The sequence below is a fragment of the Silurus meridionalis genome, chromosome 23 (genome assembly GCF_014805685.1).
Source record: "Silurus meridionalis isolate SWU-2019-XX chromosome 23, ASM1480568v1, whole genome shotgun sequence".
Classification (NCBI taxonomy): domain Eukaryota; kingdom Metazoa; phylum Chordata; class Actinopteri; order Siluriformes; family Siluridae; genus Silurus; species Silurus meridionalis.
The window spans coordinates 21,219,093-21,233,159 of NC_060906.1; the positions used below are offsets into that span (position 1 = coordinate 21,219,093).

Here is a 14,067-nt window from a genome sequence, read left to right on the forward strand (position 1 = left end):
CTATGGCTGCTCAGCCATCCAGCCGACAAAGCAAAAAAAGAAAGAAAGAAAGAAAGAAAGAAATTAACACATGAAATGAAAAAGTAGGAACTCCACTAAGCTGGTTTATTTCTTTCATTGTATATAATTAGCGCCTCCACTAACTCTATCTCTCAGTGCTTTTCTTCCATTTTTAAAAACACTCAAGCTTTTCTTATTGTCTTAACACCTCCACCCTCCTCGTTTTCATCTTGTTAGGGTGTTGTTTTGTTCCAGCTGCGTGTGCATTTTAAAAAGCCATAAAGTTGATGTAGAAATAATTATTAAAATTGTTGTAATATTGTTTAACTTGCTATTGATTATATACATAACTTAATGAAGTAGCGCCTACATGATGATGTATTCGCTGTCGGAAGCAGAAGCTAACAAGCAATCATCATCATCATCATCATCATCATCATCACCAGGCCTTATTATTATTATGAGCATCAACACATCATGATAAATGTCACTGCTCCAGAGCATATGTGTTTGGAATATTGTAAACGATTCTGCTTTTATCCTTGCACAAAGCTTCAGGTAATGTCGACTATGTTCTCCAAAGCCCTTTGGGGTTTTTTTTGTCTTTGCTTTGACCTCTGAACAGAATTTCCTTTTAAACAAGCTTTAGCATCTCACAGCTTTTTGGTCCGGAGGCTGTTATCTCCCAGCAGCACCGATTTAAACCTGGATTTTAATAAAGCATGCAGGTTTCTCACTGTTTTTTTTCCCTATTTGCAGGAAGTCTGAGGGGTGCGACCATCGTGGATGCCCTGGACACTCTGTACATCATGGAAATGCATGATGAGTTTGACGCTGCCACCGAGTGGGTGGAGAAAAATCTCGACTTTAACATGGTAAGAGGCTTCTTGTGTCTTTTAACCATGTTTTCATGCTGGTGAGGTACAAACGACGTGAGTCTATTCGTTTTTGATATACGTGCGGGACAAGGAGCTGTGCTCAACATGGAAATTGCAATCGAATTGTAAGATTCTCGTTTATATGCAAATTAGCAATGGCTTCTTTTAGCAAAAAATTCAAACGATCGCCAGGAATGGTTCGCCTCGTGCGGTGTGATGTTTTTTTAGTTCCCCCTTCGCTACATGCTCTTTTTAGGGATAAAGCAGTCGTAAAAAATTTTAACTGACTCCTTTCATATGCTGTCTCTGATTTAATGTGTATAGATATTTTTTTAAGGGGGTTGAAGCAAGGTTTGCCTTAGCTGAGTTAGTGTAGCTAGTAATGTTAGTTCTCTTGGCTAATCTGTGTGTAAAGCTATTTCAAAACCTAGCACATAATATATTAATCAACTATAGCGAAATAGTGTCAAATGGTCACATGAAAGCCAGTCACATCACATTTCAACAACTTCAAAATGTGTAATGACATTAGCCAGACTTCAAAAATAGTCAATTTTTGTATATAGATTTAAAAGGAGTGGAGGATATTTAAGGACTTCAGCTATGTTACGTCTCTTCACAATGACTGAGTAGTTGGAAGTTGTGGCTAAACATAACATGAGCTTGGACATGATATAATCTCTCTTTAGGGGTGGTGTTGTGTTTTCTGGCAGAAATTCTGGGTGGGTGTCGCTTACTATTCGACTCATAAATTTAACCGTCACAAACACTCCCAGAATCTGCAATCTGGGTCTACACCCACTCTGGCTCCTGCATACCGATTACAGTGTGTGTCTTTGTGGGTTTTTACCAGTTTTTACTTGCACTTGTCTTTCACTTTTGTTGTCTCTTAGGTTATTCTTCTTGTGTTTTTCTTGTTGTTTTGGGTTTTTTCCCCCCTGATTTCCTACTTTTGTTTATGTTAGTTAACAAAGCACAGTATGAATATTAACCTTCAGTTGACTTTAAATGTTTTATGGATTATTCATCTTGATGATGTAATTGTGCAAAGAGGGATTCAAAGCCATTGTGTTCCTTTCATTTGTAGGTACATACATATTTGGATACATACATGCGTCTGTCTGTCTGTCTGTCTGTCTGTCTGTCTGTCTGTCTGTCTGTCTGTCTGTCTGTCTGTCTGTCTGTCTGTCTGTCTGTCTGTCTATCACATGCTGTAGGCAGGCTCATTCAGCAACTGGACTCTTCTGCTGTGAACCATGTTGTACTAGTTTCAGTATTTGGTTTAGCATTGTCCTGCTGAAATGTATAAGTCTTTCCCTAATAAAGATGTTGTCTGGATAAAGGCATTTGTTGCTATAAAACCTACATGTGCCATTCAGAATTTTTATATTGCCCTTGCAGATGTGCAAGCTGCTCATTCTATAAGCTCTAATGCACCATATGCTATTAGAGATGCAGGCTTTTGAACTACAGGTTTATGATAACAAGCCGGATGGTCCCGCTCCTCTTTAGTCCAGAGGAAATGGCATTTATGGTTTCCATAAACAATTTTAAATTGGGAGTTATCTAAACACAAAACACTTGTCCACTTTGCATCAGTCCATTTTAAATAAACTTTGACCCAGAAAGTATGGCGGCGTTTTCGGGTCGTATTCACGTCTTCTTCTTTGCATGATAGCGCTTTAACCTGCTTTTGTGAATGACATTGTGAACTGTGCTCACAGACAGTGATTTCTGGAGGTGTTTCTGAGCCCAGCATGATTTCCATTACAGAGTCATGCCTGTTTTAAATGCAGTACCGCCTGGGGGTCAAAGATCACCAGCATCAAGTGTTGATTTTCACTCTTTTTCCTTGCTTAAAGGGATTTCTTCAGATTCTCTGAATCTTTTGATGCAAGGTTTTTGCAATATTACTTTGAAGAACATTTGTTATTTGTTTCGCAGTTTGATGACACAGATTTTTGCAGATTGGTGAACCCCAGTCATGTTACTGACCTGTTGCCAATGAATCGATTAGTTGCTAAACGTTCCTCCAGCTGTTTCTCTTTAGTAACACTTACTTTTCCAGCCTTTTGTTGCCTTGTCCCAATTTTTCAAAAATGTGTTGCAGCCATCAAATAAAAAAAAAATGCTTCATTTATTGTTTTTAAATGGTACATTTTCCCTGTTCAAAAATGTGTTTTTGTTTTAGTGTGAATAAAATATCAGTTTATGAGATTTGCTAATCATTGCATGCTGTTTTATGTATATATTACATGGCACTCCCAACTTTTGGAATTGGGTTTATATTAAGACAAAAAATAGTTTTTCATTTGTTGCAACATTCATGACTCATTAATGATTTATTTACTAATTTACATACTTTTACTATTCATTCCTTTCCCTTTGTTCTCGGTTAGGGTTGGCTACACATTCAGTATTATGTAACTATTTATATTATTAAGCCCTTTATGTTCTCAGAAAAGTAAAAGGAGTGGCTACTTAAAAAACATCAAATAAAACCCTAGCTGGGTCAAAAAAAATAAATTCTATCCATGTGTGTTTCGGTTGTTCAGAAGTGTAAAAATTGTCCTCTTTTAAATTCCTGCTGTTCTCAAGGTGTCCTTCATCAAGGTAACGTCATCGTGCTGAAGTGCAGAGGAGTTTCGCTTCTTTATTCTCCTGGCGTTTGTGAGAAAGAGACACCTTTCGCCACACGGCGCTGCGGGTGGGCGCCAATACTTAACGCTGCCTCGCTCCAATCAGCCCCGTGACGCCTCTGACTCATCAGTCTGAAGCTAATATATGAGGAGATGCTCGGGATCCTGAGCCAAACAATATTAAGCTTCCATAGTGCTGCTTCTGCTCTTGAAATCTTAAAAGCCATTAGTGATTCTGCTTCTTAAAAAAGTTTTTTGTTCCCCCAAAAACATTACAACAGTTTTATAGCCTCAGTGACTGACTCCTGAAGTGCGCTTGCAGAGTTAAGAGCTAAACACGGGTAGATCAAATAGAAAGATTTTCATTGCAGGAGTTTCCTAGGCTGGATTGTTCATCTGTCAAACAGAACTTTTGAAAACGAAACACTGCTGAGTCTGATTCCTAAAGTGCACTTAATACGATTTTAAATATGGAAATCACTGGAGCGATACAAATGCCCCAGAGTGCCCAGGAAGCTGGCATAGGCAGCTATCAGCAATAAATCCTATCAGCAAGAGCAAAAATTAAAATGAGCCCTGGAAAGAGTATAAAGAGTATACAGGAAAAAGGCTTATGATGGATGTGTTACTATGGTAACAGTAACTGTAAATACTTATTTATCTCTGGTTAAAAAACAAAAACATAAATCAATTGTTTATTTATTTAATTATTAATTTCATGCAAATTATTGGAGCACACCACCGTTTCCCAGATGGAAACAGTTTATACTTGTAGATTTTTTAACCCATTGTTCTAAAAATGATGCTGAATTATACTATATACTGCACTATATAATAGTATAATATAGGTGAGGGTCATCGTTAACGATCTTCTGTATCAACTGTGGCCACGCAAACATTTTTTGAGAAAAGGAAAATAGAGATTGCAGAGAAAATGTTGTGCCTGGAAAAGAGCAATTCACTTCAGCGAGCACTAAGATTGATTGATTGATTGATTAATTAATTAATTAAATAAAAATAAAATTAAACATAAAATTTCTATTAATACTTAATTATATTATATGGGGTTTTTTGATGTTTGTAAAAATGTGTAAAAATAATTTTTTTTCCAATACTTTATTGAATGTGAATGTCATGTTCAGGCTTTTTCAAACTTTTTATAATATTATATAATAATACAATTATTATATTTTCCAGACAGGAATACAATTACCGGTATTTTATTACCAGGACACACAAAATAATAATAATGATAATAATAATAATTCAAATTGTAAAATATATATCAAATTCTAAAATATATTTGTATTTTAAACTGTACAAAAGTTTTTGGTCACCTGACCACAAGATTGTGCTTTTATGAGCATCCCATTCCACATTTAGACCCCAAATTTTTGTAAAAGATGTTCCACTAGATGTTGGAGTGTGTTTGTGGAGATTTGTGCTCATTCACTTACAGGAGTGGTAGTAAAGTCAGGTAATGTCAGGTGTAGGTGAGATGAGGAGACCTGGGGTGCAGTCAGTGTTCACACTGGGATAAGGTCAGAGCTTTATAGCAGGAGATCTTCCACATTAAAACGATGCAAATCATATCTTCATGGAGCTGGTTTTGAAACAGGTTTGGGTCTCTTATTTCAACTGAAGGTGAAATGTAATGCTGCTGCATCCAAAGGCGTCCTATACAGTTGTATGCCTCCAACGTTCTGGTAACAGTTTAGGGAAGAACCACATATGACTGGAAATGTCAGGTGTCTCAAAACTTTTGTAGTATACATACAATAGAATGAAAAATGTATAGAAAAAAAACCAATAAATAGAATATGGTCAGATATGATTTCTGTAAAGAGTTTTTTCTAATATTACATAAATATTAAAGCATAATTTAGAATTACTCATAAGCATGTATTATGGCTGTATGAATCCATGTTCAAAGACTCATCAAGGTCTTTATTTTATTATAATCATTATAGTTGCACTGAAATTATTAGGACTGATTTATAAGTGATGCACTTCCTGCTCATAATTTTAATGCTCATGCTCATGATTCCTTATGCACTGATTTATAAGTATCAGATAATCATTGTTTTACTCATCAGCCAATACGGTTGCAAAGGTTTTAAGCTGCTGATCATTCAGAACTTTTACTAGCCAAAAAAAGAAAAAAGAAACCGAATTGAAAAAAAGTCACAGATTGCAATTTAACATAAAATATCTCATTCTATTTTTTTCTTCATCATTGCTTGACTTTCATTAGTTACCTTAGGAAAGTTACCCCAACAAAATTATCTTTCTTGAGTTTTTGCTATTAATTCAATGCAAATTAACCAGTGCACAACTAGTGTGTGTGTGTGTGTGTGTGTGTGTGTGTGTGTGTGTGTGTGTGTGTGTGTGTGTGTGTGTGTGTGTGTGTGTGTGTGTATATATATATTACACCATGCTGATTTATTTAAGTTTCTAATGAGTATTAAGTACTTTTTAATATTTATAATATCTATATTTATAGGTCAATAATACTGTTTTATATCATTTTAAATAGGGGTTTAATTCATTATTTATAATATAAGCATGAGTTTGATCGCAATTATTTTGCTAGTATTTAGATATTGTGAAGGTCATGAGACGCCTCTCCAGACCTTCTTCAGTTCTTTTCTATGAAGAAAGAAAAAAAAAAAAGGAAGAAAGATCTTGCACAGCGCATGCTTTTGTAAAGAGCATTAACAAACTTTTTAATTGAAAGGCTTTTGGCTTTTGCCCTCCAGCAAATCTAATAATAAAAGCGTCTCAGAAATCCCTGGTGATTCCATCATTAATATTTACAAAGTCTCCAGAATACTAAACAATTGGAGTTTGATGTCGGAAAATGTCTGAAGCATTTCTTGTTTTTTTTTGTCTTTTTTTTCTCGATCCACATTCATCTGAACAGTCACCAGCAGAGTTGTGCTGCTGCTGTACACTTTGTGAGGTTTGTGCTGCAGTGTGCCCCTGAGCTGTGTTAAAGCAGCGTTAATGAAAGGCCATGAGAGGAATATAGAGTAGACTTTACAAACTCGCACTGTGATGACTAAACTTCCTAACGTATACATTTATTATTCGTTCCATATTTGCAGCAAGTATGAGGTGATAGATGATCGTTTAGAGAGGTGTTACATTAATATGGTGTAGTCAAAAATAAAATTTAATAGAAGAAAAACGGGTTGCTTTGATGGTTTGAAGGACATGCTGACTTCACTGTGACACTGGTACAGAGGAAACGCTTTCTTTCAGTGTGACACCTGGTGCAGAGGCTGTTCTGTCTTTCAGTCTGACACCTGGTTCAGAGGCAGTTCTTTCTTTCAGTGTGATACCTGGTTCAGAGGTTGTTCTTTCGGTCTGACACCTGATTCAGAGGCTGTTATTTATTTCAGTCTGACACCTGTTACAGAGGCTGTTCTTTCAGTCTGACACCTGGTACAGAAGCTGTTCTTTCAGTCTGACACCTGGTACAGAAGCTGTTCTTTCAGTCTGACACCTGGTACAGAGGCTGTTCTTCAGTCTGACACCTGGTACAGAAGCTGTTCTTTTAGTCTGACACCTGGTACAGAGGCTGTTCTTTCTTTCAGTCTGACACCTGGTACAGAAGCTGTTCTTTCAGTCTGACACCTGGTACAGAGGCTGTTCTTTCAGTCTGACACCTGGTACAGAAGCTGTTCTTTAGTCTGACACCTGGTACAGAGGCTGTTCTTTCTTTCAGTCTGACACCTGGTACAGAGGCTGTTCTTTCAGTCTGACACCTGGTACAGAGGCTGTTCTTTCAGTCTGACACCTGGTACAGAGGCTGTTCTTTCTTTCAGTCTGACACCTGGTACAGAAGCTGTTCTTTCAGTCTGACACCTGGTACAGAGGCTGTTCTGTCTTTCAGTCTGACACCTGGTTCAGAGGCAGTTCTTTCTTTCAGTGTGATACCTGGTTCAGAGGTTGTTCTTTCGGTCTGACACCTGATTCAGTGGCTGTTATTTATTTTAGTCTGACACCTGGTACAGAGGCTGTTCTTTCTTTCAGTCTGACACCTGGTACAGAGGCTGTTCTTTCAGTCTGACACCTGGTACAGAGGCTGTTCTTTCTTTCAGTCTGACACCTGGTACAGAAGCTGTTCTTTCAGTCTGACACCTGGTACGGAAGCTGTTCTTTCAGTCTGACACCTGGTACGGAAGCTGTTCTTTCAGTCTGACACCTGGTACAGAGGCTGTTCTTTCAGTCTGACACCTGGTACAGAGGCTGTTCTTTCTTTCAGTCTGACACCTGGTACAGAGGCTGTTCTTTCTTTCAGTCTGACACCTGGTTCAGAGGCAGTTCTTTCTTTCAGTGTGATACCTGGTTCAGAGGTTGTTCTTTCGGTCTGACACCTGATTCAGTGGCTGTTATTTATTTTAGTCTGACACCTGGTACAGAGGCTGTTCTTTCTTTCAGTCTGACACCTGGTACAGAGGCTGTTCTTTCAGTCTGACACCTGGTACAGAGGCTGTTCTTTCTTTCAGTCTGACACCTGGTACAGAAGCTGTTCTTTCAGTCTGACACCTGGTACGGAAGCTGTTCTTTCAGTCTGACACCTGGTACAAAGGCTGTTCTTTCAGTCTGACACCTGGTACAGAGGCTGTTCTTTAGTCTGACACCTGGTACAGAGGCTGTTCTTTCTTTCAGTCTGACACCTGGTACAGAGGCTGTTCTTTCAGTCTGACACCTGGTACAGAGGCTGTTCTTTCAGTCTGACACCTGGTACAGAGGCTGTTCTTTCTTTCAGTCTGACACCTGGTACAGAAGCTGTTCTTTCAGTCTGACACCTGGTACAGAGGCTGTTCTGTCTTTCAGTCTGACACCTGGTTCAGAGGCAGTTCTTTCTTTCAGTGTGATACCTGGTTCAGAGGTTGTTCTTTCGGTCTGACACCTGATTCAGTGGCTGTTATTTATTTTAGTCTGACACCTGGTACAGAGGCTGTTCTTTCTTTCAGTCTGACACCTGGTACAGAGGCTGTTCTTTCAGTCTGACACCTGGTACAGAGGCTGTTCTTTCTTTCAGTCTGACACCTGGTACAGAAGCTGTTCTTTCAGTCTGACACCTGGTACGGAAGCTGTTCTTTCAGTCTGACACCTGGTACGGAAGCTGTTCTTTCAGTCTGACACCTGGTACAAAGGCTGTTCTTTCAGTCTGACACCTGGTACAGAGGCTGTTCATTTAGTCTGACACCTGGTACAGAGGCTGTTCTTTCAGTCTGACACCTGGTACAGAAGCTGTTCTTTCAGTCTGACACCTGGTATAGAGGCTGTTCTTTCTTTCAGTCTGACACCTGGTACAAAGGCTGTTCTTTCAGTCTGACACCTGGTACAGAGGCTGTTCTTTCAGTCTGACACCTGGTACAGAAGCTGTTCTTTCAGTCTGACACCTGGTACAGAAGCTGTTCTTTCAGTCTGACACCTGGTACAGAGGCTGTTCTGTCTTTCAGCCTGACACCTGGTTCAGAGGCTGTTCTGTCTTTCAGTCTGACACCTGGTTCAGAGGCTGTTCTTTCAGTCTGACACCTGGTACAGAAGCTGTTCTTCATTCTGACACCTGGTTCAGAGGCTGTTCTGTCTTTCAGTCTGACACCTGGTTCAGAGGCTGTTCTTTCAGTCTGACACCTGGTACAGAAGCTGTTCTTCATTCTGACACCTGGTACAGAGGCTGTTCTGTCTTTCAGTCTGACACCTAGTTCAGAGGCTGTTCTTTCTTTCAGTGTGACACCTGGTACAGAAGCTGTTCTTTCTTTTAGCATGACACCTGGTACAGAGGCTGTTCTTTCTTTCAGCATTACACCAGGTAGAGAGGCTGTTCTTTCTTTTAGCATGACACCTGGTACAGAGGCTGTTCTTTCTGTCTGACACCTGATTCAGAGTCTGTTCTTTCTTTCAGTGTGACAACTGGTACAGAGGCTGTTCTTTTTTACCATGTGACACGAGGTACAGAGGCTCTTATTTCTTTCAGTGTGACACTGGTGCAAAGGGAAAAAAAAGATTTTCAGTAAAACTGGCACAGAGGCTCTTCTTTCTGTCAGTGTGACACCTGGAACAGAGGACACACTTTCTTTTAGTGTGACACGGGCACAGAGGTTATTCTTTATTTCAGTGTGACACCGGCACATTGGAAACACTTTCTTTTAGTGTGACGATGGCACAGAGGCCACTTCTACTTCACTGTCGTATTGGTGCATCTTTTTCTATGATCCAGGGAGGTCACCCTCCCTTCATTGTAACACAGGTGCGAAGGCCACACCTCTTTTACTATAATACTGGCACATAGATGGATAAATACAGATAGATACAGACTATGTCATTGTATTAGACCTTCTACTTTTTCTATCCATGTATACTGTGATGGTTTCAAGCCTCTTTTTTTTTTCTTTCACTGAACTGACCCAGACTGGACCTTCAAAGCAATACAAGGCAGAGTGCATTTATTTTACCAGAAGAGTAACCTGTCATTCAGGTCTAGTGAAACGCAAGAGGAGGAACAAAAGCTGCTGCCGAATGGTGGCCTGAACTCCAGTGTCACTGCTATAATGAGCGACTGGACACACAACCTGAGAAAGATAACCTTTCATAGCTACAGCGCAGACATGTGTTCTCCTGCCAGCCGACGACACCCGATAGAAAGGATAGAAATAGGAAATTCTCTATATATATATTTTTCAAAGGCTTTGTAATGAAAGGCACTAAGACCTGCATGTACTGGAACATCGTCTCCTGAACGAGTCTCATAAATAAAGCGTTCTTCATAGATAAAGTGTTCAGACGAAGCTGGTTTGGCAGTTGATGTTCTTAGGAATGTGGTTTTTTATGTGTTGGCTTTAAGAATATGTTTCTAGCAGCCCCATTTTTCAGGCGTGTGTGTGTGTTTGTGTTTGTGTGCGCGTGTGTTCATACTGGGAGTTTTGATTAGTTTTTGCATTGCTATTCAGGCACTGGCGTGGCGCAGCTGCACAGCTAAATAAATAATCGCGTCATTGCACTGAGTCCTCCGGAGCGCTCTCACGCAGCGTTAACTTCATTTGGATTAGTTTTTCCTGCTGACCTTTTGCACTTGAAAACCTCGCAACTCTTCACTATGACCTCTCAAGGACTGTTTTAATTAAGGAACAAAAGCAAAACGATTATTACGGCTGTTCGGGAACATGAAGTAAAAAAAAAAAATTTATGAAATAAATAAATTAAAAATAAAAATTCTAATTATATTGTTCCATTTGAGAATAAAATAAATTTAATAAATGTAGCTGATGTGGATAACGATATATAAAACTAAACGCATAAATACCATCATGCCCTTGGTGTTGTTCCTGTAGCGTAAGTACAGAGATTTTTGAAAATGCATGTTCCTACAGTAAATGACTGGTGGAAAGTTCTGGGGACAGAAGAGTTCAAATTTGACATTTTTGGCTCTAACAAAAGATAATCTATAATAATTTACATTTATGCCATTTTGCAGACTTACAGCTTAGCAGTTTGAGGGCTGAGGGACTCGGCAGCGTCAGCTTAGTGGTGCTGGGATTTGAACACGTAACCTTTCCAATCCAATGTCTTAACCACTGAGCTACCGCACATACAAAATTCCTTAGTCAGGATTTGTACACTCGAGTGCATGCATATATACATATATGACTGGGATGTTCACAGACGCAATGAACTGACTAATGAGGATTGTGCGCTAATTTGTTGTGTATCAAATAATAATAATAATAAAAATAATAACAATAATAATAAAAATAATAGTAATAATCCTAATAATAATAAAAAATAATAGTTGTACTGGTGGTGGTATAAATAAAATAATTATAATAGTATTTGTAGTAGTGTTGGTGTAGTAGTAGTAGTAATAATAATAATAATAATAATAATAATAATAATAATAATAATAATAATAATACAATTTAATACAATAAAATAATAATAATAATAATAATAATAATAATAATAATAATAATAATAATAATACAATTCAAAACAATATAATAATAACAATAATAGTAGTACTGGTGGTGGTAAAAAAATAAATTAATTATAATGGTATTTGTAGTAGTGGTGGTATTATAATAATTATGATAATAATAATAATAATGATAATAATAGTGGTAGTAATAGTGGTGCTGATATATGATATGGTGGTAGTATAAATAATAATAGTAGAATTATTTGATACATGATATGATATGATATTATGTTTGTATCTGTTATTTGGTGCTGATAGTTCCATCTTATAAACTTTGTTTTGCCAAATAAGCTTCAATTTACCCATCAGCAACATCTGTTTACACAGGTTTTCTGCGCTTTATCCTCCGTTAAGTTGCCTCTCGACAGGAAATACCCACGCCTGCATGTTGAGTCGATTAATATTAAGTACAATCTGCTGGCTAGTGTAACAAACATCTGCATCACTAAAACAGTAGGTTTGCATGTTTTTCTTTGGCACAAGTGTGTATTTTTGACGAAAATCGGAGGCGTAGCTTCTTTACGGTACATGTGGGAAGGCCCGATTCGTTAAAAGCAATGCAGAGCGAAGGAATGCTGCAGAGCAAGCAAAGTTTACTCTTTGAAACAATGAAACTCATGAAACAATAGAGAACTGTGTAATACTGAGATTTCAGGAATTCCAGGAATGCAATCCAGGAATAGATTAGTTTTGAGATTCAGAGCTAATGGCAGGATTTATCTAGGTTCTATTAAAATCAGATACAAAATTGTGTTTGTGGTCGAATAAAATTGAAATCCAGTGTTTTTACTTATTTATAGCACTCTTTTAATAATGAACATCGTCTTAAAGCAGCTTTACAGAGATAATGCGGTAATATGAATGAGCGACTGTGGCAAGGAAAATCTCCCTAAGATGGCATAAGGGAGAAACTTTGAGGGGAACCAAACTGAAGAGTGAATCTCTGTGGCACTGACCATCCATTTATTACTATTAAATGGGTGATCAAATGCAACCTGTAGTCCTGAGCCATTGTAGCAGACTGTTAGCATCACAGTCCAAATCCATCCTCAAAGCTCCTGTGTTGCTTCATAAATTCATGGAAAGATGTTTACTATTCATGGATAATATTACATGATGGGGTCCAAAATTTCTAACTGCCATTTTTAACACACATCCAATTTCCACAATATTGCCTATATGTCTGTATGGCATCATCAATATATATGCGCAATATATATCTCTAATCGCATCATCCATATGCATCGTAGAGCCTTAAATAGCCCTATACCGTACCATTAAATATTCATCCAAAATAATTGCGATTCCAATCCTGCCTATAAATCTCCATTCATAAAGTTCTGAAGAAGTTCGGAAGACCTATTGCTTTATGTATCAAGTTCACGTTAATATCCTCTAGGTTTCATTTTCCCCAGATCATTGTTTAGGCGGCGCTCCAGTGGATGGCAATGAGAAAAATGGTAGGTGTAGTGGGAGGAATAATGTTCTTCTACAGCAGGGCATTTTTCTTTTCGACTAGCGAGCGCATTCTCCCGAGCCTCCACTCTGTAAAAGAGTTGGCATTGCTGCTGTTTTTTGTTGTTGTTTTTTTTTCTTTTTCATTTGAAACACTGATGATGGTTTTACAGGTCCTCTGGAAAGATCCTGCCTTGAATACAAGTTTGGGCCCCGAGCTTGTTTGTGTATACGGGTTCTCCCTGTGGAGCTCAGCCTGCTTCTTTTTGTACTTGAGAAACACCATGTTTAAACTGAAAAAAAAAACAAAAAACAGACACATTTAGTTGCCAGCTGCAGTTGGTAGTGACTCAGTGGCTGTATTTCCACATAAGTACACAAAATAACCTTTCTGTCTCGTGTTTTTATTCTCCACAGAACGCGGAAATCTCCGTCTTCGAAGTGAACATCCGCTTCGTCGGAGGACTTCTCTCTGCCTATTATCTCTCAGGAAAAGAGGTACGTAGGTGTGCCTGATACGAGTCCACTACGCGTGATCAAAGCCTGTGGCGTTAGCGAACACAAAATAAATTGCCTTAGTAAAGAAAAGGTAATCCCCCGCACTGCGACTACGGAGGACTGGAAAACTGGGCTCCTTTCTCTGCGGCCCGTGTGGTGCTGTCTGTTAATCAGTGGCTGACATTTAAAATTGGCAGGGCACAATACGCCTCTCAGTCGAGGCTCGGAGGCCGGCGGTCCGGCGGCATGCCCAGACGACGAGCCAAGCTAAACAAGTAGCCACTCACACACACATGCGCGCACACACACACTTCAACACGCCGACGTCTTGGTTTTGGCATGTCACCCAGCCTATACACAGACAGAGCTCTGTTTCTGTGCTGGTCAGTTCAATTTAGAAGAAAAAAAAGGGAAGGTTTGTCTTTGACTTGAGCACTTTGGCAAACACTTGAGATTGGCTCTTGAAAGCTAACAGCAGGACTGATTGAACTGCGACCGGTTTAGCACCAGTTAAACAGATATACTGGAACAAATAACGTTTTTTTAAATCATCTGCTTATGTTTTCTTTTATGGCTGTTACTGAATTGGATTGTTTTCTATTAG

General features: G+C 38.7%; 1 protein-coding gene across 1 annotated transcript in view; it reads left to right on the top strand.

Moving 5' to 3' along the window:
- man1a1 (mannosidase, alpha, class 1A, member 1) overlaps positions 1-14,067 on the top strand; it is a 124,494-nt gene that overhangs the window by 41,605 nt on the left and 68,822 nt on the right. The window contains exons 3-4 of the mRNA XM_046835646.1: positions 760-875; positions 13,383-13,463. Coding sequence (XP_046691602.1) covers positions 760-875; positions 13,383-13,463 — 197 coding nt within the window. The remainder of the gene's footprint in view (positions 1-759; positions 876-13,382; positions 13,464-14,067) is intronic.